Raw genomic sequence first — 26,627 nt, forward strand, 5'->3', positions numbered from 1 at the left:
TATGGGTCTCAGTGTTTTGTCCTTTTTTGGAATTAGGAAATACAGGGAGTAAACACCTGTTCCTTTCTGATGGTCGGGTACTAGTTCTATTGCTTCTTTTTGTAACAATGCTTGGACTTCTAGTTGTAAAAGATCTAAGTGTTGTTTGGACATGTGTGCACTTGGAGGCACATCTGGTGGCAAATGTAGGAATTCTATGCAATAACCATGTTGGATAATGGCTAGGACCCACGCGTCCGTAGTTATGTGTTCCCAGTTTTGGTAATAATCTGTGAGCCTCCCCCCCACTGGTGTTGTGTGGTGGGGGTTTGTGACGTTGAAGTCACTGTTTAGTTTGTGGGATTTTTGGGCTCTGGAATTTCCCTCTTGTTTTAGGGAACTGTCCACCCCTATACTGTCCTCGAAAACCTCCTCTCTGATATTGGCCCTGATATGTGGGTCTGACTTGTGAGGTGGAAGGCTCTGTGGTCTGGACCCGAAACCCCCCTCTAAAGTGCGGCTTCTTAAAAGTGCCTCTGCTCTGTGGGGAGTAGAGCGCGCCCATGGCTTTGGCCGTGTCAGTGTCTTTCTTCAGTTTGTCTATCGCTGTATCCATCTCCGGCCCAAACAATTGTTGTCCATTGAAAGGCATATTCAGCACAGCCTGCTGGATTTCTGGCTTAAATCCGGAGGTCCGTAGCCACGCGTGTCTCCGAATGGTTACCGCCGTGTTGACTGTCCTGGCCGCCGTGTCTGCTGAGTCCATAGCCGACCTTATTTGGTTGTTGGAGATAGTTTGGCCCTCCTCAACAACCTGTTGGGCACGTTTCTGGAACTCTTTGGGAAGGTGTTGAATGAGATGTTGCATTTCATCCCAATGTGCCCTGTCGTATCTTGCCAGTAGAGCTTGCAAATTGGCAATTCACCATTGATTGGCTGCCTGTGCTGCCACCCTCTTGCCTGCTGCATCGAATTTCCGACTTTCTTTGTCGGGCGGTGGTGCGTCTCCAGAAGTTTGTGAGTTTGCCCTTTTCCGGGCTGCTCCTACTACCACTGAATCAGGAGTTAACTGTTGCGTAATGTACACAGGGTCCGCAGAGGGAGGTTTATATTTCTTCTCCACCCTAGGTGTGATGGCTCTACTCTTGACTGGGTCTTGAAACACCTGTTTGGCGTGTTTTAACATGCCTGGTAACATTGGCAGACTTTGGTATTGGCTGTGCGTAGATGACAGGGTGCTGAACAAGAAGTCATCTTCTATGGGCTCTGCATGCAATGCTACGTTATGAAAAGTAGCTGCCCTGGAAACCACCTGCATGTAAGCAGTACTGTCCTCAGGTGGTGATGGCCTTGCCGGGTAGCAATCCGGACTATTGTCTGAGACCGGTGCATCATACAAATCCCATGCATCCGGGTCATCTTGGCTCATCCCTGTGTGTGTTGGTGACTGTATCATTGGGGGTGTTGCTACTGGGGACAGATGTGGCGAGTGCGGTGGCGATGGCTGTGGCGAAAACTGTGGTGGTGTTTTTTCTTTAGCCACTTTTGCTTTCGGCTGCATTTCCGCCTCATGGAATGCGAGCTTCCGCTTCATCTTTATTGGAGGAAGAGTTCTGATTTTCCCCGTGTCTTTTTGTATATGGAGCCTCCTCTGGGTATGGTCTGGCTCTCCCATGCCCAGTTCTTGTTCAAACCTGTGGCCTTGTAATTGTGTGGAAAGGCCTTGTTCGTCTATATAGGAGCTGTGTTTCGGCTCCGAGGCTGGATGTTTCGGGACCGAAACCTTTTCGGCAGTCTTTTTCGGTTCAGAGGAAACCTTTTTGGCTTTCGGGGTGCCAATCTCTCGGTGTCGAGTCTGATCGGAGCCGGTATCTCGGTGCCGAGTTTGTTCGGAGCCGGTATCTCGACCGGAGTCGGATGTCTTCGGCTGCTGGGAGGCCTTTTTCGGTGCCGATGTTTGGTCACCGTGTTTTCGGGTAAAGCCATGGCCTGTCGGCGGTGGCGTCCCCTTGGCCTTCATAATTCTCTAGTGAGTTTTTGCCGGGGCTGGTTTACTCACGGTTTGTTGAGTCTTCGGCTGCTCACTCTCGGACTCGTCCGAGTCCGAATCTCGAATGGAGAATGTCTCCTCTTCTTCGACGTCGGTGTGTCCGGCCGGTGTCGACGCCATCTGAAGTCTTCGAGCTCTACGATCCCGCAGTGTCTTCTTGAATCGAAATGCCCGACAGGCCTCACAAGTATCCTCTTTGTGTTCGGGGGACAAACACAGATTACAGACCAAGTGTTGGTCTGTATAAGGATACTCAGCGTGGCAGTTGGGGCAGAAGCGGAAGGGGGTCCGTTCCATGAGCTTTGAAGATGGACGCGGTCGGGCCGACCAGGCCCCGCCGAGGAGTGGAAGCCCCAAAGGGCTGCCGGAGCTCTTCTTTCTTCGGTGTCCATGTGCTAGCACTAACCCGATACCGAGCACAAACAATACCGTCAAAGTTTCCGATGGATAACTATCTTTTCCGAACCGAAACACGGAGCGAAGAGGAACACGTCCGAACCCGATGGCGGAAAGAAAACAATCTAAGATGGAGTCGACGCCCATGCGCAATGGAGCCGAAAGGGAGGAGTCCCTCGGTCTCGTGACTCGAAAAGACTTCTTCGAAGAAAAACAACTTGTAACACTCCGAGCCCAACACTAGATGGGAGGATAATGCACAGCATGTGTATCTGCAGCTACACATGCCATCGAACATATATATATATATATATATAGAGAGAGAGAGAGAGAGAGAGAGAGAGAGAGAGAGAGAGAGAGAAATACTGAGAGAAACAAAAAATAATTCACAAAAGCAAAATGCTTACTAACCCGATCTGGTATGTTTACATAAGTTCCCGCGTCCAGAAGATCTTGTACAATTTCAGTATGTCCTTCCTTTGCTGCAATTGCTAGAGCAGTATTTCCATCTTTATCAGTCAAGTTGACATTTGGATTCCTTTTCAAAATTTCTTTAACAGTGTCTGTGTAGCCACCTTTAACTGCTACAATAAGTGCAGTCATCGAATTCTGGAAGAAAGCATAAATGAATTGTGAGGCATTATCACAGATTTAATTTATTTAACAGTGGCCTATAGAACCAGTAATATTTTCAGTAAAATACAGTTAAGACTTCAGAGAGACCAAACTCTTTTTTTGCCAAACTCTAGGATACTGCAATAAAGTAAGTGAAAAAAGCAAACTGCTTTTTACAGTAGTATTTTAATGAAGAGGAGTAAAATATCATAAAACAGCTTGTGCATAGCGCATGAAACATCATGTATAACAAGAATAGTTTTTGTGCCTATTAAACACAAATTAAACTACCACCACACATTACAGTGATAGGACTGGCAATGTGTCCAGTACATGACCTACGTGGCCAACACTTATTATACTTCCAAAACACGACCAAAGGTGCCAAAGGTACTTACCATTAATTTTCCCCTGCGCTAATACTGACTGCACAGTGTGCGGTACTTCAACGTGAAAATCCCTGTACGATTCCAATTTAATGAGCTCAGAATGAAGCATGACATGCTGCATTGGAGTTTGCACACCTGATTACTAAATGTTTTGCATTTTTCAAATCTCTTTCACTATACACTTTTCACCAGGACTGGATGGAGTAAAAAACTTGGGAAAGTGGTAATTCAGCAAAACATACAACTCTAAAAACCAACCAGGATTACGACAGAATGCAGAATGTGTCACAAAGTAATTACACAAATTTGAGGAACAGGATATACTAAAAAAAAAAATAAATCACAAATGCTGGATCACAACTGTGCATGCCATTTAATTTCAGCAATATTAAGACCAGCTTAGAAATCTGTTAACGATTACTGTAAAAAGTATAGATACCACACTCAATAATCAAGAAAATAAAGGTATGTAGAGTCTACCCTCTAACCTAGGGCTTTGAAAACTTCTTGTTTTGTCAACTATAAGGGGGGTTTATAAATTCTAAGAAACTGTATAATAGATAAAGCCAAAGAAGAGCATGAGTAACTGGATTAAATGAAGGGTCAGTGAGAAGTATGTTGGACAGATCTGTGGAAGTATATGTACGCAAACCGCTATTTGTGATGTGTGTGCCTTTTTATTGCTACCACCATGAAAACAATGATAGTTAAAGATTAAAGACACTGTCACATGAGCATAAATTTGTACATCCTGTTATCTGTTTTCTAAAGCAAGGGAATTAAAGATTAAGAAGGAATAGGAAAAGAAAATAAGTGTCTCAATGTTGACACATAAATCTTAACACTGTTATTCTGCCTGTCTCTAAGGATTTCCGGTTTCATGCACACACGTTTTTCATGTCATCTGGGACCTTTCTCTATAGCTCTCAGATACCTTCTTGCACCAAATCATTCAGATACTGCTGTGATATTGTGTGCTATACCTGAGGAATCAGAGCCAAGGTAAAGCTATGAACTTCAGTGTTTGTCATGGAACCAAGTTATTTATTGCTGATTAGCCTCACATCTGTTCCTTTTCGGGCCACCAGGGTGCTGAAATCGGAAGGAATGCATATGTAGCAAAACTTGCAATTGGGGCTAGAGTTTCTGCTAACAAACACAGGCTGTATACAGGAACTGTCTACTTTGACTGCAGATTGCGAATCCAGCTTTTGAAACTGAGTGATGACTGATAAGCTTTATATGGCGGATTTGCCTGATGTGTTGAGGAAGGTAGCTGGTGATGCCCCAAAATTAGGCTCTTATCCTTTTGGCGATATTGTTCTGCTAGACCTGATTCCTAACTGTCTTCACAGACATCTTGATATCTTGTCATCATATTCAGACACTCAGTTCCTGAAGGTGAATATAAATAAAACTAAGGGGATGAAGTTTTGTCCAAAGGGGAATCAGATAAATGCAAAGTATAAGCGTTTTTTTAATAATTAAATCATACAAGTAGTAAAATCCTAACCTTATCTTTGAAGAATAATGTCGGCAAACTTGGGTGACAGTGAGCATATTGCACATGTATCAAATATGGCGCTTGCCCTTGGAAATGCCGCGAAAGGCACTTTATGGAGCAACAGGGCATAGGCACTTATATCATCTTTTACCTATATATAAAATGAAGATCCCACTGACAATTGTATATGCTATAGAGACAATAAATACTCATCAATGGCATTTTATGCAATAGGTGGAGGGGAAAACTCTTTGCATTATCTGCACCTTAAATTCTATGGTCTCTATAGAAGCCCTAAGGTTGTAACTAGGATTAGTGAGCACTTTTATAAGCGGTCTGGTTGCTATTTTACAATGGTCTAATTGTTTATTATTGCTGATGAAAAGTCCTTAAGGAATTTTATGGCTCTGGGTTGTTTCGCCCCTACCACAGAGACTGGATCACATTTAACTAATATTTTAACTGCACTTCAGCACTTTTCCTTGACTAAATTAGATATTCAGAATATGAGTTATGTTTATCTTAAAAATTATTTAAAACATACTATGAAAAATCACCCCATGGAAAGGTCTGGAGATACGTAGATCAAAATGTTGATTCCAAAATATCATTCAATCAAGTCAGGTAGCAGCTCCTCAAGTGTATTTGAATTGGAATTTGGAACATACGGTGAGAAAATGCATGATGCTATGTAGATTGAATTGTTTGCCATTAAAAAAAACTGTCACAGATGTATGGTAGAATGTAACTTGAGGAGAGAGAATATGCACCTTATGCTATAATGATGTACAGACCAATGAATATGTCATATTTTCCTCTTCCGCCTTAAAAATGCATCAACAGAGATTTTTTAAACCACTTTTTAAAAAAGATTGTATTCCAAACACAAGGGCTGCAGTGGAGATGATAAACTGCCCAGTTAATGAATTAATAATGTGTTACGCATTGTTTTGCTCCTTTTTAAAGTTATATTAATTAATATAATTTTGTATATTGTATATCTTTTTGAAAGATCTAAATCTCTAATAAGTTGATGGATATCATTGTCTAGAGTCTTTGGTCTGTGACAACACTTTAGCAATCCTACCAGAAGTAGGCACATGAACCCCCAGGCTGACATTGTTAGGTCCCACGGACTCAACATCATCTCCTACGCAGACGATACTCAACTGTTCCTCTTGCTTACTGAAGACCCCTCTACCACCAGAATCAACTTCCACAACACCATGACCACCAAAGCTAACTGGATGGAAACTAACTGCCTGAAGCTAAACTCTGAAAAGATGGAAGTCCTGATGTTCGGAAAAAACACCTCCATCACACCCCAGCGCCCAGTACCACCAGGAGTGACAGCGACGTGCTCTACAAATGGCTGATTGATTGAAGTGTTGGATATACTAACAAGCATTAGATAAGAACAACATATGATTAAGAAGGTACATTTTGGATCTTAGGGGGGTTCTGGGTGGGTGAGAGCAAGACAAAATTGAACATGTGTGATAAACATTTTGTAAATTTTTTCATCTCATATCAGTAAGCGTGAATTGGATTGGAGGACAGAATGGTAATAGGGGATGGTGAAGAGCGTATTCTAACACTTAGTTGTGTTAGGGCTCACTGTAGATAGCCCTGAACAGCGTGATCATTAGGAGTGTCTGTAGATCAAAGTGGAGAAAGTTCCAATAGAGGCACTTCAGGAGTTTCAATTAATAACCTCAATGAAGTAGGGGTGGGATTAGGGACAGACAATGGATTCAAGTTTATTGATTAAGGGTTACTAGTAGGCATCTTGCAGCAGAGGAGCTCAGGAAAGCAACTGGGAAGTTCTATACTTAATAGTTGGTCCGTCATGTGTGGAAACGCGCCTTTGGTGTAACCTGTGGCACGTAAAACCATGGTGCTCTGCTGCGCCACAGTAAAAAAAACACAGAGAGCACACTTAGTGGACGTACAAACTGTAATGTTTATGGAAATTAACCTACATTGGCAATGTGAGAGCTACTAGCTTTGGCAATGTCTTTTAGTCATGCTGTACAGAAGCGGGGTTGCTGTTCAGCGTGACTCAAAGTTAGTGGAGTGACAGAGAGGTGAGAAGAGTAGATGAGAGTGGCGTAAAGTGGAATGAAGTGGATTGTGTAGAGTGCAGTGGCATAGAGTGGCGTTGAGTGTGGCATAGAGTAGAGTGGCATAGAGTAGAGTGGTACTGAGTGGCATAGAGTGGAATGGAGTAGAGAGGGGTACAGTGGAGTGGCATAGAGTGACATACAGTAGACTACCACAAAGTGGCATTGTGTGGGGTGGCGATGGGTGGCCAGAGTGGAGAGGTGTGGAGTGGTGAACACTGCTGTGGAGTGGCATAGAGTGGAAATGTGTGAAGTGGTGTAGAGTGGAGTGGTGTAAAGAGGAGTGGCGTGAAATGTGTGGTGTACAACCACAGTACAGTACAGTTTCGGAGAGTAGAGTGAAAGAGTGGAGTGGAGTGGAAAAGGATACAGTGGAATGTCCTAGGGTACAGTGGCATAGAGTGCCATTGTGTGGAGTGGCGTGAAGAGGCATAGAATGGCCTACACTGGAGAGGAGTGGTATGGAGTGGCACAAAGTGGTGATGAGTAGAGTTGTGCAGAGTAGAGAGGTGTAGAGGAGAGTGGTGTAGAGTGACAGTGGTGTAGAGGAGAAAGTCGTAAAGTGGCGTGGAGTAGAGTGGTGTAGAGGAGAGTGACAGAGTGGCATAGAGGAGAATGGAGGAGAGTGGCACATAATGGAGTAGAGTGGCGTGGAGTAGAGTGCCATAGCGTAGAGTGGCACAGACTAGACTGGCACAGAGTAGAGTAGCCCAGTTGAATGGCATGGTGTAGAGTGGTGTCATAAAGTGCCACTGTGTGGAGTACAGTGGCATAGAGTAGAGTGGCTTGGAGTAGAGTAGCGTGTAGAGTGGTATGGAACAGAGTGGAGCGTAGTGCAACAGAAGAGTATCAGAGTGGCACAGATCAGAGTGGCATAGAGGAGAATGGCATAGAGTGCCATAGAGTACCACTGTGTGGAGCAGAGACTGGCCCTGTGTGGAGTAGAGTGGCATGTAGTAGAGTGGCGCAGAGCAGAGTGAAAAGTAGTCGCGTAGAGTGGTACAGGTTTGGTTGTAAGAGTCAATAGAGATGGCAGATCTGGTTAAAGCAACAAATAAGAAGCCGCATGCCAGTTTTAAAAAGTAGGAAAGCACATTAGACATCTGGGAATAATACTGAGATGCTTATCAAACCCAAAAAACATTGTGCTTGCAGAAGGACGAAGAAGAACACATGTACTCAGTCCATGCTCCAGGATGGAGCTAACACAAGAAACGAAGGGAGGCCTACTGAAGGTAAGCAATCGAACGTTTGAAATGAGAGTGCCAACGAAAACAACTAAGGCATTCTATGGGCGAGTTGTAAGCTCACAATTGTAAATAATACGTCACGCAGGACAGTGCATACCCTGTGTAGGCAAGAACTAAATAAGGGGAGGCCAGTAGTGCTGAACAGGGGCAAGATGGCATGGCTCTCCTTGACATGCAAGTATTTTCACCCCTGCAAAAGGGAAAACGTTGGATCATACGTTTGGTCCTCCCTCCCTCCTTTAAAGCAGCTATATTGTGGGATAAAGATAATATACTCAGGCTCTGTTTTCTTCATCATACACAACGGTCAATGCAGGATGAAAATGAGGATGAGCTCTCACACAGAGAGCGGTTACCCTAAAATGCCTGAACAACAGCTACAGTTGCTAGGATGTTTTCAAAGTGATGCAACTTTAAATACACTTGTTAAGCTCTAACACCATAAAAATGGAACCCAGCCACAACACCGACTATTATGGTTTCTGTTCAGGTTGAGACAAGTCTGTTTGAAGAAACATAGTTTAAAATTGTGAAAATGTGCAGCATCAGCCTCCTGTGGTCAAACTGTGTTAGCAGCTGAAACTTGCGTGTCTATTCTCTTTTCATAGCAATTATATTAAATCACGTATAGAAAAACGTTGTCTGAAACAAAGCAGGCTAGTTGTACACACTGAAGCAATTTTTTTTTATATATCTGATCCAGGTTAAGTTTTGACTTTTTCTACGAGCATATGGTGCTACTGTTAAGTCTCACAAATCAATAACAGCAGTACAACTTACAGCTCCTTCTTGGTCGACGTCAGCCCCCATCTGTAGCAGGTATTTAACGGACTCTAAGTGGCCCTTTCTGGCAGCCCAAATCAACGCTGTGGTTCCAAACTGCAAATACGAACAGAATAAATCAGTGAAACATCCACTCATGTCTTTGCTTTGTTTTCATAGTTGATATTTTTGGAAAATGAGGCAATGCAATTTAGATATAATGATGGAAATTACGCGCCCAGTCATATTATCCAACGTGAAGCATATTAGACAGGCGCACCAAACTTAGGCACTTAACAAGTAAAAGAACCCTTAAGCAGCTCCGAGGTGTCACAATCTCTCACACACACATTTAAGATAAACACTCAATTGAAACGTTAAAAAAAGCGCAAGGAAAAAATGTCTAACAGATCACTGTTCAGTATGTTATGTGGAACCGTAAAAATTTAATTTAGATGACTTTCTAAGAGTGCTCATGAATGGCACGTTAAAGGAACGCCGGTTTGGAAAATATAAACCCCAAATTTCAGACCTTTTTTGGAAGACGCACAAGAAAAGAAGGTAATAAATACAGTTACATTTAAATCCATTAGGATGACAAACTTGCAAACGAATGCCCTGTAAAACTCAATACGTTTCACAGTATAAGTTTGTGTCCTTTGAAAATCAGTCTTTCAACTGGAAAGGAATGAGTACTTATTTTGCTAAGAGGAAATATTTTATTATATTTTATTAATGCACAAGTGCCTACTTCCACAGTAATCACTCACTTATAGTTTTTTTTTTTTTTTGCAAGCAGCGGTCAAACTGCACCAAAACATACATAGGTCTGTCGTAGTAGTTTATTTTAATTTACTTTTTGTTATTGTATTTTCCTACGAACAGACGTGTACTGGACATGTTGGAGCACTTGACCTAATTAGACAATGGACTAAGGAGAGAATTAGGGCTTTATTTCGAACCCCAGGCAGGCACCTGGTAAGTGCACATTCCTGACGGTAATTATCAATTACTTCCCAAAGTTTTCCATTGTGTCGGCAGCAGAAAACTCTGGAGAGAATGAGGCTCGTCCATTGTGTTTTTGTGGCCCTCATAATTGTAATACGTTCAGCAGCTCACATTACCGAGCCCGTCAAAATCGATGAGCAATTAACAATAAGGGCTTAAGTGTTGAAGTCAGAGATCAGTACCCAAAAAACACAGTTTTGGTATCCCTTTACAAAATGCAAAGCAATTTTTTTTTAAGTTTACTAGGTAAACAAACAAGTAGATTTAAAAGGTTGGAAAGAAAGACACAACACAAAGAGATGCGTCTTCATAGCGTTATAGAAAGCCAACTATTGGGGAAAGAACTCTGACCTCGAAAGGAAGTTGATGCCAAAAGTGAATGTGCAGTTCAGTGTAACATCTGTCTCCTTGGTCATCCTTCTGGATGCTGGCAAGGAAAGAGATTGCTGCCTTTTTCAGGGTGTGTCAGGAGACATCCTGTTGTATCTGTGTAACAGGGAAGACTTTGAGCAGCATTTGTAGACTGAGAACATCAAATGAATTCTGGCTATCAATGGCAACCAGAGAAGGTTTCACAATGTGGAGGTAAAGACCACACTCCTTAAAACCACAAAGAATATGTCAGTTACACTTTGGTCAGTCTGACAATCTTTGGAAAGCCAGCATATACATTTGATGTGGTCCAGCTTGAAGTCTGAGATACCCACAACTGCTGTACACACCGCCAGTGAGATGAAGAGGAGAATGCACTGGAGTCGATTTAGCTGGCTGAGGCCTTTTTTATTGCAGCGATGACTTGCATGACCATGTTATATTACTGCTCCAGGGAGGCACCCAGATTTTACACTTCTTTAAGGAATGCCGTTTGTGAACAAAGAAACGTCAGAACAAGTTGCTGAAGAGTTACTGAGGGACAGTTAGGGGAAGCAGTAGAACGGCTGCTTTAGGCTTCAATTTTTCAAACTGTATAAACATAATGACAAGTACCAAGAACGTGTTAGGCCACTTGCAAAAACACCATCAATCAGAGGTTCACCACAATACCATCAATGATGCGCAAAAACACACTCTCCACAATAATGTCAGCTAAAGTAGAAAGATGAAGGCAGTATTGTGATCCATTCAGGACTATTCAGGACTTGGGGGCATGCTCACTACCTCACTAGAAGGATTGACACTCTGTATAATTAATGGTAGATGGGAGAGACCCCGTACTTCCTCTCTGACACTTCTTTCTCGTGATGAAATTCAACATCTATTCAGGAGCTGGTGAACCCTTTACTCTGCATGCTAGCCAGATTGTTCAGGAGGAACCTCATTCTTATAGTAGAACACAAAGCACAAGTCAGCAATAGTGGACTTGTCCATAGACAGGAAACTCAATACCCATAGCACAACGCAATGGCTTGAAAATAAAGTGCTTCTTCAAAATCTACCTGATCTGAATAAAAAAAGGGGTTGGATGAAACTACGCAAAAAAGATCATATAGTCTCAAAGTCTAAGAGGAATGTCCCGAGTAGGGAAATTCCTAAGCACAAGGGAAACGTGTTACAATTCATAAAATTCATTAGAAAAAAAAGAACTGGTGAGGGTCCATGTACATGCCCTTTTGAGGGTATGCCACATTTAAAGGTACTCAGATAATGACGGTATCCGCTTGCAAAACTCTATACCAACAACATTTACAAAAGGAGTTTCTGGCACTGCAATGAAGAGGCAGGGATACTGAAAAGTAGAAAAGGCAACGAGCCGGGACATAAAGAGTACTGGAAGTAAAAAGGACCAGAAAGAGTTTTCCCCTCATATCCCGCAACTGACTGAATGCCGTTGCATCTATCACCAGTACAAATACTCAAGAACTGGTGTTCCTTGAGCAAAAAACAAAAATAAATAGTCTATAAAAGATAGAAGGCTTAAAGAAATTGCACCAAGAACAACACCTTACACAAAAAAGCAGTAGTCTACACATTCAAGGACATTTTGATTGAGGCACAAACTCCAGGTCATAAGGAAATTCGCTGAGGCATAGAATAGGGAAAAGGGAAAAGTGAGTAAAGCACAAGCTCTTGCTTCCATCAGTAATTCCAATTCACACAAAAATTAATAAATCCCACTATGAAAAGGCATAAGTGGTGCACATGCACAATTATTTTTCAACTTACAAAAGTGAGAGGCATATATAACCCAGAGTAAACTTTTACTTCGGTAGCTTCCCCTGGGTACAATCTGTGAAACCTGTGAAAATGTAGACGTATTTCTATTTCTTTAACGTCAGTGTCCTTCTGCACCTATATAACGAACATCTACTGATATATTTTATAATCAAATATGGATGTTTGTTTCCAGAGGCATGGCATGCGCAGCCACCACGGCAGACATGTTCTAGACTAGCGCTGCCAAATACCCCATTTATCCAGCATTTATCCTGCCAAAGGCCTGCCATTGCATGTCACATATCACCCCAACCCCCCTGTCTGAGCCGCTGCCATACAAGAGAAACCTTCTGACTCAGGAGTTTGAGAGGAAAGCTATTGCCCAAGGCGGTGGCGACCTGGGACCTGAATTGCAGCCCCTCAGCACATGGACACTGCTTTGGGGGATCGCATTGCAACCGAGGAACAATGAGTGATTGGAAGAATTACCCCCTGCAGTGAACGGCAGGCTAGCGATTGATGTAGCGTGGAGATAAGTTGAGCCCAGCGCAGAAAGAGTCTGTGAGCCACAAAGAAGGTGGAATGGTATGCATGGTGGGGTCAGAAGACTGGGCTGTGCTGCGCGACCTAGATGCGGCAGATGTGGAAAAGATCAGTGGTGCCTTGCAGGGACTAATTGAGGGCGGGGGGCATGCTATTCATGAGGAACTCACACAACATTATACACAGGTATATCAGTCAACTACAGACGCAAGCTCAGAAGCTTACAACTCATTCTTTGACACTCTAAAGATGCCCAGCATAGCCATGGACAAGTGAAGAGACCTGGATGGCCTGATCACGCTGATGGAAATTAAAGACGCCACTGCAGTGCTAGCCACTGGCAAATCACCAGGCCTCAATGGATTACTGGCAGAACTATACAAGACCTACGCAACCTAAGTTGCTCCTCACTTACTGACGATGTATGACAAGGCCCTGTCCGTTGATGGCCTCTTTGCCACTCAAAGGAAAGCAATGGTTATATCCTTGCCTAAACCCCATAGGGACCCACTACTTATTGGCTCCTACAGACCATTAGCGTTGCTGAATGCCAATTATAAAATTCTGGCAGAAATACTCGAGGAACAGCTGCCACCCATGGTCCCAACATTGGCACACCCAGATCAGAATGGGTTCGTCCCCACACGTAATACCTCCCTAAATTTGCATTGTTTCTTTTGAGTCTTGACATATACATCGTGCTGGATGCCTGGTCCTAGACTTCAAAAAGACCTTTGATCCTTGGAATGGGGTTACCTCTTTGCCACACTATCCTGGCATGGCTTGGGCCACAATTTTCTTCGCTTAGTGAAATTGCTATACACCAGCCCCCTAATTAGAGTCAAGAAGGGACCTCTTATTTCAGATGCCATCAATATACACAGGGGAATGAGACAGGGCTGCCCTGTATCAGCACAACAATTCTCACTGGCTATTAAACCACTAGCGATAGCCTTGCGCCAATGGGGGACATAATGGGGCATCCAGTTAAGGGATGGGATACACGCCTTATCTATATACGCTGCCGATATGTTGCTTTATATAAAAGGACACGCACAACATTAATGCCACGCTCACTTCCATCCTAACCATGTTTGCAGTTCTCTCTTGGTTGCTGTAGGAAGCTGGCCTGGTGTGTGGTGCGTACCTGAGGTACTTATACCTTATACCAGGTATCCCCTATTAGTGTAGTGTAGGCAGTGTCTAGAAGCCAGGCTCTCTAGAGGTTGCTGTGGATGAGCAGCCAAGGATTATCTAGGAGACATGCAAAGCTCATGCATTACCACTGTAGTCACACAGCACTTACACACATGAAAGAAGCCACGCAGTGTTACAAAAATAAAGGTACTTTATTATGGTAACACAATACCAAAAATAGGGTAGAGGCAATACTGCCTTAGCAAGTGAGTCAACACACTATATATATACACCAGCAATTAAAGATAAGCATAGAAAACAGTTAGGGAACAGTGTAAAACAGTATAAATCACAATAGTGAATAGTGACCCTAGGGAAAGCCCAAACCATACACTAAAACCTTGGAATGCTAACATGCGACTCCCACCCAGGTAAGTGGAATGTGTAGAGGGGAGCTGGGGTACCAGGAAACCACAGAGGTAAGTACCACAACACCTCCCAGTGACCAGGAAGGAAGGAGTAAACCAGTGGATTTTCCCCAAACTACCCACAAAGAAGAAAAGGGAATGCAAGACCCAGAAGAGACTGCAAGACCCCGAGCGGTGGTTTCCGGTGAAGGAAGACCTGTGGAGAGAGGGGACCAAGTCCAGAAGGCATAACAGACTCCAGTGAGGGCTGGAGCCCCTACCCACCACATTGAAGATACAGGAGTTGTTTACCGGTGAACACAGGATGGTCAGCACTGCACCCCTGAGGACGAAGTCGAGTTCTTAGGGAATGTAGGTGACGTTCCACGCCTGGTAGAATATTGCAGACTGGGTTGCGTGTCCAGATTCCTCCAACAAGCCTTGGCAAAGGCAGTCTTTGCGGATGAAGGAAAGTGGAGCTGCCGGGGACCAGGAAGGTGCAGGAGGACTCAACACAGGAGGGGGAGTCACAGGGGACCCACAGTGATCACGAGAGCCCACAGAAGTCACAGGGGTCCCCCGCAGGACGAAGACACAGAAGATGCAGGAAGGAGCCCATGCAGCACTACAAAAGAGGATCCTATGCCGCAGGAGAACCACACAGAGGACTGTGCTTCACAGGAAGGAGTGCCGTGGGCTGGAGCTGCATGTCACCTGAAGATCCCTTGGAGGAGATGCAAGGAGATGCAAACAAGCCTTGGCAGCTGCAAGAGGTGCAGTGCAAAGGTACTATCCTGCGTGGGAAGGCAAAGGCTTACCTGAACCCAAGTTGAACAGCTGGTAAAGAGGACCAAGGGGATCACTCCAGACCACTACCCATGATGCAGGATCCACGCAGCTCAGCAGGAGAGGGGATCCATGCAGCCGGTCGTCATTGCTGCAGGTGCCCGCGAATACAGGGGAGTGGCTCCTTCGCTCCAAGGGAGATTCCTTCTTCCTTCCCGTGCAGGCTGAAGAGTTGCTGTCTTCTGAGGATTCACGGCCGGGGAAATGTTGCAGAGCTGGAAGGAGTCTTGGAAACGATGTTGCAGAAGAGTCTTCCCTGTAGATCTGCAGCTTTGTCGGTTCGTGAGAGGTCCAGTTGCAGTTCCAGTGGCCAGAGGTCGAAGTGGAGGTTGCAGAGGAGTCCTGATGGAATCTTGCAAGCCGAATCGGAGGACCCAGGCCAGAGGGCTAAGACCCTAAATAGCCCTGAAGGGGGTACTGGTCACCTAACTAGGTAAGCATCTATCAGGAAGGGGCTTTGACGTCACCTGTCTGGTCTGACCATTCAGATGCTCCCAGAGATCCCTGCCAACCTTGGAATCAAGATGGCAGAACCCAGGAACCCTCTGGAGGAGCTCTGGGCACCAACCCTGGGGTGGTGATGGGCAGGGACTTGGTCACTTCCCTTTCCATTGGCCAGTTTCATGTCAAAGCAGGGACTGGGGGGTCCCTGGATGGGTGTGGACTGGTTTATGCACAGAGGGCACCAAATGTGCCCTTCTAAGCAAAACCAGTGGCTTGGGGAGGCTACCACTCCCAAGCCAGTCAAACCTATTTCCAAAGGAAATCCTTGTTCTGCCTTCCTGGGCTTGAACAGATCAAGCAGCAGGGTGGCAGAAACCTGTCTGAGGAGTGGCAGCAGCTTGGGCTGCCCGGAAAACCCTGTAAGACTGGTGGTAGCAATGCTGGGTGTCCTCTAAGGAGCCCCTAGAGTGCATGGAATCATACTTCCAATACTTGTAACAGTATTGGGGTATGATTCTGACATGTTTGCTACCAAACATGCCTAGGTTCGGAGTTACTATTATGTAGCTGGACATAGGTAGTGACCTATGTCCAGTGCCTGCATAAAATGGTGTCCCCGCACTCACGAAGTCCAGGAAAATGGAGCTGGAGTTCATGGGGGCACCTCTGCTAGTGCAGGGGTGCCCTCACACACAGGTACTTGCATCCTGCCCTCTGGGCTAGGAGGACCTGCTATAGGGGTGAATTACAGTGACCTGGAGCAGTGACCTGGGGGTGAAAGGGCGCATGCACCCAAGCAGCAGGAGGGCAGAAACCTGTCTGAGGGGTGGCAGCAGCTTGGGCTGCCCGGAAAACACTAAGACTGGTGGTAGCAATGCTGGGTGTCCTCTAAGGAGCCCCCAGAGTGCATGGAATCATACTTCCAATACTTGTAACAGTATTGGGGTATGATTCTGACATGTTTGCTACCAAACATGCCTAGGTTCGGAGTTACTATTATGTAGCTGGACATAGGTAGTGACCTATGTCCAGTGCCTGCATAAAATGGTGTCCCCGCACTCACGATGTCCAGGAAAATGGAGCTGGAGTTCATGGGGGCACCTCTGCTAGTGCAGGGGTGCCCTCACACACAGGTACTTGCATCCTGCCCTCTGGGCTAGGAGGACCTGCTATAGGGGTGACTTACAGTGGCCTGGGGGTGAAAGGGCGCATGCACCCTTTCACGCAGGCTGCAAAGGCAGGCCTGCTAAACAGTTTGCATAGGCTCCCTATGGGTGGCATAATACATGCTGAAGTCCATAGGGATCCCCTGGTACCCCAATGCCCTGAGTACCTCGGTAACATATACGTGGGCAACAGTATGCCAAATGTGGGATGAAATACAGACTTTGGGAGGGAGAAAAAGAGAGAGAGAGAGAGAGAGAGAGAGAGAGAGAGAGAGAGAGAGAGAGAGAGAGAGAGAGAGAGAGAGAGAGAGAGAGAGAGAGAGAGAGAGAGAGAGAGAGAGAGAGAGAGAGAGAGAGAGAGAGAGAGAGAGAGAGAGAGAGCGAGAGCGAGAGAAAGAAAATAATCACTGGGGTCCTGGATAGCAGGATCCCTGTGAACACAGTCAAACACACTGACATCAAGCAGACAAAGGGGGTAACCATGCCAAGAAAGAGGTTACGTTCCTACAGTTGCATGTAAATTGGGCGAAAGCCATCTGTTTCCCTTTCAATCAGATGTACCTGATCCCAGCTTTACTCTGGACGGTACAAGATTGGACTGGCAGCAACACACATTTAGATATCTGGGAGTGTGGGGTTCATCATGCTATGTCAGACCTGTTTGAGGGCAATATTACTAGGGCGGTAACATCTACAACAGCTCAGATGGCCTTTTGGAATATGTTGCCACTGAGGGTGGCAGGTAGAGTGGTGCTGCTGAAACTGGTGGTTCTGCCCTGCCTTTTGTACAACTTCACTCATCTTCCAGTGTGCATCCCTGGTGTCTTCTTTAGTACATTTTAGAAAACAGATCCGCCTATTCATTTGGTGCAAGTCGAGATGCAGGCTATCATTACTGAAACTATGTGCACCCCCAGACAAGGGGGTGGTTGGCCACTCCACATTTCGGGCAGTACTATCTTGCCGCTCATATTCAGTGGATAGCAAAGTGGATGGCAGGATTGCACCTATCAGACATAGCCACATCCTACCCCAGCTGGACACTACCAATCATTTTTCTTTTGTTCCATCCGTGTACAAAAGCATTGACCCCTGCTTCTTTGCTGCTGGGGGTTGTGAATCGCTAAACATGTGATCTACTGTGCATTAGGACTGGTGCTGCTGGGTACGCAAGGCCTGGGGGGGACCCATGACTATAAATTAACTGTCAACATGGCATGCAGCAGGTATTCACACGCTAAGGGACCTAAATAGAGATGGTGCACTCTTGCAGTATGAAACATTAATGGAGGAGGATGGTCTACCTCCTGGACAATTTTTACTTTGCATCTCATTACTTGCCACATTGGGATATCACTGGGGGGGGGAACACGGAACCACATATACATATTACAATCCAATACCTGCATGTATTAGGCAGGGGCAAATGCTTGATCAGTTGGCTTGCTGATTCACTCCACTCCCACACTACCCAGTATCTCCTTACTTTACAACAGTGCTGGCAAGCAGATTTATTATGCCCTTGCTCTGAAAAGGAATGGGCTGACCTACTTGAAGGCCCACAACATGTGCAGCATAATGCTCACTTCAGGCTTGTTCAGCTGTTCATAACACACCAGGCTTATCTCAAACCAGCAAACATTAACAGATTTTATCATAGAGTGGACACGGCTTGCCCGCATTGCACTTATGTGGATACTGACTTCACATGCTCCCGTCTTGCCCCTACTTACACACATATTGGACCAGCATCACTTCCAGATTATCTGCCTGCACTGACCGTCCCAGAGCTACATAAATGGGAACTATGTATCCTGGGATTATTCCGTAGAAAGAAGAATAGATCGACCTCCTGCTTCCTAAATTTAGGCTTCATAGTAGCTAAACAACTCATTACTCGCAGATTGAAATCCCCAGAACCACTGTCATTAACAGCTTGGGAGCACTCAGTGATTACCTGGGCGCAGGCGGAAAGCGTATCCCTACATAGGGAAGACATGCTTGGTTTGAGGAAATACCCCATAGCTACTTACTGGGACAGTATTTTACATGGTATGTAATCACCCCATTCCACTGATGAAAATGGTAGCCTTAACGCAATGATGGAGGCCCCAGAAGCACAAGCAGTAGTTGCAAGCTGAGATGAAGTACTATACCCACTTGGGTGCCCCTCCACATATTACCTAGATCACATCAGCAGTATCCATGTTGCATACAAACTGCCAGATATGACAATAGGTGGGAACAGTGGCAAGCAGAAACATAGTGGTGCCTGTTGAGATGTTTTGTTTGGGGTTTTATTAATGGTAGTTTAGAAAAATGTATGATTCTGTTTCTAATGTTGATTACTCGTTGCTTAATGGGTAGCCATATAGACATCTCATTTACTATGGGGGAATATATGCAATGCGAACACATTTTGTTTTTGGAACTAACCTCTAGTACTATGTACTACATAATATCCTGCTGATCAGTATTTACCAGAGTAAATCACCATTATTATTGCTGCTAAATGACAACTGCATTTAATTGCTAAAATCATGGTATTATTATGTCCACTGCATACTGTGTAACTACACTTCCAACATGTCATTGTAATATAAAAATTCGAAAACCTCAAACAACAATGTAATGTTGTTTTCATATTAGTTTGAGGTCACCTTTAGCCTTAATATCTCTGCTAAATGTTATTGCTGTAGTAGGCCTTGCAGCTATTTTACTGAGGAAGTACATTTGCAAGTTTTCTGCATCTTGTAGTTTACTTTACATAGCATTGCTTTTGATGTTGTCAACCAGAAGCACGATTTTAAGAAAATAATGTAGTCAGCAGTGTTTTAATATATTGCATCTCTGTTTCTAGGATGTTTCATACTTTCCCTGTAATTAAGCTTTACTGAAACTACTAAGTTTCTGTCATGCCTTTAAGCTCTATAGAGTTGTATAGAGAGAAAATGTACACACGCCGTTCAATTTTGCATGCATTTTAGCATTATATGCTCCAACTGACTTTCTTGGGAGAGAGTTCAGGTCGCTGAAATGGCAATTGGGTCTTGATTATTTGCTGTGCTGCTCACTATGTTTGCCTTAAACACCTTAGACGTTTGGCTTCCCAACGTGTTTGGGTTATGTTTTCACAACACTATCCCTACGACCACAGATTGATATTGAAGAGGAAAATTATCCATTAAGGGGTTAGAATACGCGTGCAACTCATATTAAGCGTGTTTCTCTCTTCACAAGGTCATTATTTTTCATATCTCTTGTGTTAAATATATGCCAGTCTAAACCTTCATCAAGGTTCGCCAGTTTAACTGCACTGCCTATTTTGGCTGATAACCACAAACTTACAAAAACACAAAGGACTGAGTTACATACAATAAGGTACTGCTATGTAGGAAATGAAATGTATGCTTTGCCAACTTACTTTGTCAGAACAATTGACTTTAGCCCCATGATTCAGTAGCAGTTGTACTATATCAGAGTGGCCTCTTCCTGCTGCCCAAATGATGGGGTACACGCTGTACTGCTTGAGAGAAGGACAAGAAATGGAAATCAAAGACTCACATACATTTAAAAGAAGATGTATAAAATATGTCAAATAATCTTTTTGTTGAGGAGAATAATCACCTTTTAGTGAACAAACTGCTGTTGCACCAACGCAGTGCTCATATCTGAATGTTCAAGTTGCATGATAGGAACATACACAAACCTTAATAAAACAATCAGTTTTCAGAGAACAACACCCCTATGGTAGAGAATAAAATGATACTTGCCTGCAACACCAGTTCTCTATTTTGTGTGCCATCATTAACTTCACAAACAATCCACCCTCGCCCCGATAAAGCTCTGGGTGCAGAGTTCAGGTTTTACTACTATCGACACTAGTCAAAATGAATTGAGAGAGTAAATGCTGAAGTGGTGCATGCTGGGATTACAGTAGTTCATATCTGTCATAAATTAGCTGTGCTTTTTTGATTATTTACCAGGATAAGTCAATAGGAACAGTGTCCTTTCACTTTTTTTTTAATCTTAAATTTGAAAATATTGACGCCCAATGCAGCTCCATGTCGTTCACAACAGCAGACAAACAGATGAACAGGGCTGGTTGAAAGCCCTTATAAGCAAGTAAAATATATATTTCAGTAAAATTCCATGGTCTTGGCTAACGCAAGACAAAAAAGTGCCCCTGCCCTACTGGGACACCACAGGGGTTAGAAAAGCAATAGCGGGCTCTGCACTGCCGTGAACAGCCCGGCAAAAACTCAAGATGAAGCTTGTCTCCAACAAGTGACCTGAATTACTCATCAAATAGGTCACGGGTCTTACAAGACAGACACAAAAAAAGACTTGCTTAGATCCAGAATCCATACCTGCTGTTGTTTCAAAAAGGCGCATTTAGCTGCTTCTAGTTACATAAAAAACAAATTCTTTAACTTTCAAATACATATTTAGCCATTTGCAGTAATGCTTTCCCAACTTACCAAACCAGTAATGTGTGGATTTGCTCCTTTTTCAAGAAGCATCTGCACGATTTCAGTATGTCCTTTATATGCCGCCCACATAAGAGCTGTCCAACCTCCCTGTTGAAAGAAGGGACCAAAACGGTTTTAAGAAAAAGTGTGTTAAAACATGAGTAACATTCAAGTTATCAAGTCATTCACAAGTAAATACAATTCTCATGTCTAAAATGCCATCCTCCAAATAAAAGACCAAGCAAAGAAGGCAAAGGCAGTAAAGGGATTGATAATGTCTGGGGTGGAAACCTAGTGATTCTGTGTAGTGTGTCCTCATAGCCCTTTTAAACTGAAGGCCTAGTGTTGAAATAAGCTGGTATGCAGAGTTCAGTATCACTAAAGCCCCAAACAAAGCACCAGTTCTAGACATAGATCAGACATTAATACTACATAATACGTACATGTAGGAACCTTCCATTTTCCATTAATGAATTGGACATGATCTTGCATCACAGACATTACAGAGATAAGGAACCAGCAATATTAAAAGCTGTTCTCCTCAAAGTAGCCCGAAGACAAAGTGATACTTCGTAGGAACGCAAAGGGAAGACCAAGATGATTCACAGAGATGTGTTGTAATGTCAGAAATCTGCATAATATAGGTATCACCGTACTATCGGAGTAGCTTCTTCACTTTCAGTCCATTACAAAAATTCCTCAAGCGTGCACATGAAAATATATACAAGTCGAATATTTCAATGTGTATTTCTCCTCTTCCATTCTTTATTCACAGGAAGGTCGGAGCAGACAATAACTATAAGTAAAGTGTGGCAGAGATCTGCACTGTTGGATTGAACTTTTTTTATGTTCCTCAACTCCGACAATATGGTGCAGGTGGAGATCTACGTTCACTACACCCTGATGCAGTATGTTGATGTTCCATGCCCACACACCCCTGGAAATACCTAACGCATGCACGCTGTGTGTGTCTCCGGAGTTTTATTTGTCCTACTAATGTGTATGAAGGCACAAAAAGATTCGACTTTGTGGATGTTTCAAACATTTTGTAAGGTCACTGACAATGCTCCTCACCGCTCGCCTGCTCCTGGCAGTCCCCAAAAATGATTACAGTGCACGTTCCACCATTTTTCCCAGCAGTAATTGCAGTGTGCAGTTGGATCCTTTGCAAATCGTCTGAGATTCTTAAAACCAGGGTTGCAAATTCAGACTACAAATTCCATTCTCTGAGCAATAACAAAAACACTTTTCTAAAGGTGTCCCTTAGGCAGTTTCGTTTTTAAAACAGTCTACAGCTCAGAACCAGCATGGTAGCTTCACAGACTGCAGCGCTGGGTGCTACACAGCCAGTTCCGACTATAACTTTTCTATAAGTCTTGGCACAGCCAATCTTTGCGTTTCCTCCAGGATCACTGTACTACCCTCTCTGAGCAGTTGTGTTATCATCACACCCCCCCTCGCTCCTGCACAGGGCCAGGTTTAGCACTGCACGATGAAGCACGAGCTCCCCAGGGTCCTTCCCATTAAGCAGTTTGAGTTGCGGGGCATAAAGGCAAAACATTCTATTTCCGAGGCAATGTAGAGGATCCTGTCTTTGGATTCGCACCAACGTACACAGGTCATATTGGTGTGGGCTACGGGTGGGGCTGTGGTATCAACTACTACTGAATGGGACTACCCAGCGTTATAACTTTGAACCACAGAGTTATACAAAACCACACACTGGACAAAAGACGTCCACAATAATGTGCAGTATCAGACCATACTGTATATAGTGTTGCCCCCCTAAAAAAAAATCTCTTTTCAACTTGAGACCCACCTTTATTAAAATACACACACTATCTGCTTGCAGGGGGTGTCGTGTTAAAAAGCACACATACAGAAAAGGAAGCTGGGAGTCCTGTCATCACCTGCCTCACTCACTGATTGATGGTCCGACTAAAGAGGGCATTCAACATGGGAAATGTTATGTCAGAATTGTTATATTTGGGGTTCTACATTGATGGGTAAGTGTGACATCACTGTACTTGTAATCGTTTTGTGTCTGCCATTCCGCCTTCCCCCTATTTGTTGACGTTGTAGTGCGGTTGTCTATAACCAAATGCCAATAAAGACATAAAAAACACATACATTCCAAGCTAAAAAAAACACGTTGCTGCTGTGAACAGCCTCTTCATATGTGGTTTCTGCTATTCTGTTGTAACAGGAGTGTCACAATAGCGAAACAAGCTATTTTACGATATTATGCCACCTAAAAATAGTAATATTACTTCCAATCCAAAGTAAACAACTGAAAATAAAGAAATTCAAAAAAATCTCATCCACATCCTAGTAAATACACCATGACTAGGGCTTAATTATGTTAATACCTCGTAGAACACAAACTGCAGTTGCATGTCAAAATTATACACCAGCATTTACACTCGACTTTAGCACAAGAACCGAACAGCGTAAACATGCATACACCTACCCTTACAGAGAGCGGTATAATTAAAGCAGGTAAACTGAAGTAGAGGGGAAAAACTACACATATTCGGTAGACGGAAAAGTAAAGAGTTAAGCCGCTGAACAAAAACCTTTGAAATGCACACTGTAAATAAAAAAGGTAACCACACCAGTTCTCTTCCAGGCAAGTTCTAGAAGCACTAGGTGAACGTTAGCACGGCGTAGACCGCTGAAAAGAAACGGTTATCAATCGCTAAATATTAAAGGGAATTAACCATATAAAACCAAATCAACACTGTACCATGTCCCGGTGCTCCAGGTTAACATTCCACTCAAGCAGCTCTCGTATGACTTCCACGTGGCCCTCCTTCGCCGCACAAATGAGAGATGTCCAGTTATCCTAAGGAAGAGAAACGACACAATAAAATCACGAAAAGCCCAGCAGGTAATAAGGCTGGACACAAAAAGTCGCCGTGCACATACCAACTGGTCATACCAGGTGGTCATCGGGCCGGAATGTCCCAAGCACGAGACAGTACGACTCGTCGGGAGCAGCGCGAGGCAGAGCCTGCTGCTTACACTAATGACAGTACGCACTGACACTGAAATTATATGATACAAGGATCTGGCCACAGCTTGCGATGCAGTGGTGCTTTTCTCCACTACGCTCTCAGCCTTTTCAACAAAAGCTTTCGCAGTAATCACGTACAAAAAACCAATGGAAGGACGGAGTGTGCCGGGGAACAGCAGAGGAGTGATTTTACACAAACCTATTTAGTTTAGTGGTTTTAAAACGTGTTCAAAAACATGCATTTTGACAGCAACCTATTATTGCACACCAGATGTCGATAAATGTGGAATAAAGTAACCCCAAATGTAATCAGAGGAAAATACCAATACCAAGGAGCTGGAGGTCGAGAGGACGAGCGCTTTCATGGCTTCTCACTCTGTGTAAAATAATCTGATAAACCCAAACAGTGTCACTGCTGGTCGGAACTAAGAGGAGTTTTAGATCTTAATAGCGTCTCAGGATGAGACCTGGTGTAGGGACGAACATCAGCCCTGGGTATGTTTCTCTCACTGTGGTTGACAGTCAGGCAAGCCCACCGAAAAGTCTAATTTTAAAGACTATGGCCCAATGAAGAGCTAAGCTGTGAGGGCACTTCAGCGAAACAGCAACGGAGTACCGGGTACACAGTGCCCTCTCTGCCAAACTTTCAATCCACCCCACCCCTCGATTTAGGGCTGGACAGACTAACAGTTCGTAGACTGATGAAAGCCTACTCCGACTCCACTTCCTACACACTACTCCAGGGACCCAAATCAGTACGGACAGTTGGAGGTGAGCCATCCGACCATCTGCCCAATTTTGAGTGGGTAGTCGGATCACTTTTGCGTTTTTTGCTGCACACCATTGCCACTAGTGGTGAGGTAAAGTAAAAAAATAATAATAATAATAATACAAAAAAGCACTGGCAAAGCCAATAGGTCGCACCCATGTGAGAACTATTGGCTTTGGTAATGTGTTTTAGCCAAGTTGTACACCAGTGTGGCTGCTGTTCAGCATGGCTAAAAGTTAGTGGCATGGAGTGGGGTTGGGTTTGGTCAAGTAGGTTAAAGAAGGGTGAGGTGCAGTGGGTGGGGTATTGTGGGGTAGACTGAAGTGGAGTAGACTGAGGTAGACTGGAGTCAGGCAGATTGGAATGGGGTAGATTGGAGGGGGTAGATTGGTTTGGTGTGGAGTGGGGTAGACTGAGGTACTTTGGGGTAGACTAGTGAAGTGGGGTAGGTTGGGGTAGACTGTGGTATAGTGGAGTGGGATGGAGTGCGGTAGAGTGGAGTGCGGTAGAGTGGAGTGGGGTAGAGCAGGGTGGGGTAGACAGGGGTAGTGTGGAGACCGGTAGATCGTAAAAGAGTGGGGTAGACTGGGGTGGAGTGGAGTGGGGTAGATTAGGGTAGGGTGGGGTAGAGTGGTGTAGATTGAGGTAGATTGCGGTATATAGTAGAGTGGAGTGGGTAGATTGGAGTGGGGTAGATTGGAGTGGGGTTGATTGGGTTAAATTGGAGTAGGGTAAGTTGTGGTAGAAGGGAGTGGGGTGTTTTGGGGTAGAGTGGGGTAGATTGCAGTCTTGTGGAATGGGCAGACTGGATGAGAGTGGGGTGGGATAGATTGGAGTAGACTGCAGTGACATGGAGTGGGATACATTGGGAGGTTGGATTAGAAGGGGGTAGATTGGAGCAGGGTTAATTTGGCACAGAGTGGAATGAGGTACACTGGGGTAGAATGGATTGGGTAAATTGGGATGGATTGGGGTAGGGTAGGCTGGAGTGGGCTAGACTGCAGTAAAGTAGTGTGGATGGGTGGGTGGATTGGAGTATGGTCAATTGGAGTGGGGTAGATAGGAGTGGGGTAGAGTGGAGTGGGGTAGAGTGAAATGGGGTAGCATGTAGTGGAGTGAGGTACTGTGGAGTGGAGTGGGGTCGACTGGGGTAGATTGTACTGGAGTTGAGTCAGGCAGATTGGAGTGGGGTAGAATGGGGAAGAGTTGAGTAGGGAAGAGTAAAGTACAGTTGAGAGGGGTGGACTGGAGAGTAGCACATTGGGGTTGAGTGGAGAGGTGTGGATTGGGTTAGAGCGGACTGTGGTAGATTGGGCAGAGTAAAGGGGGGTAGAGTGGAGTGGCGTAAATTAGGGTAGAGTGGAGTGGGGTGGAATGAGGTGGAGTGGGGTAGACTGGGATAGCTTGGAGTAGAGTACATAGGGAAGAGTGGATTGGGGTAGAGTGGGGTAGGGTGGGAGAGACTGGAGTGAAGTGGAGTGGGGTAGATTGGAATACAGTGGGGTAGAGTGGGGTAAAGTACAGTGAGGAAGATTAGGGTAAAGTGGGATAGATTGGGGTGAGCTGGAGTGCAGTACAGTAGGGAAGAGGGTGGAAG

At 44.4% G+C, this 26,627-nt stretch overlaps 1 protein-coding gene across 6 annotated transcripts in view; it reads right to left on the minus strand.

Moving 5' to 3' along the window:
* Positions 1-26,627, minus strand: part of KIDINS220 (kinase D interacting substrate 220) — a 987,486-nt gene that overhangs the window by 720,033 nt on the left and 240,826 nt on the right. For 3 of the 6 annotated variants that reach the window (XM_069235892.1, XM_069235890.1, XM_069235888.1), the window contains exons 4-8: positions 23,992-24,090; positions 21,255-21,353; positions 20,198-20,296; positions 9,087-9,185; positions 2,837-3,034 (exon numbers count right to left, since the gene is read on the minus strand). In XM_069235892.1, coding sequence (XP_069091993.1) covers positions 2,837-3,034; positions 9,087-9,185; positions 20,198-20,296; positions 21,255-21,353; positions 23,992-24,090 — 594 coding nt within the window. Of the gene's footprint in view, positions 1-2,836; positions 3,035-9,086; positions 9,186-20,197; positions 20,300-21,254; positions 21,354-23,991; positions 24,091-26,627 lie in introns of all 6 variants that reach the window. The other 3 variants (XM_069235891.1, XM_069235889.1, XM_069235887.1) reach the window with 1 other exon arrangement.

Source organism: Pleurodeles waltl, chromosome 5 (genome assembly GCF_031143425.1).
Source record: "Pleurodeles waltl isolate 20211129_DDA chromosome 5, aPleWal1.hap1.20221129, whole genome shotgun sequence".
Classification (NCBI taxonomy): Eukaryota; Metazoa; Chordata; class Amphibia; order Caudata; family Salamandridae; genus Pleurodeles; species Pleurodeles waltl.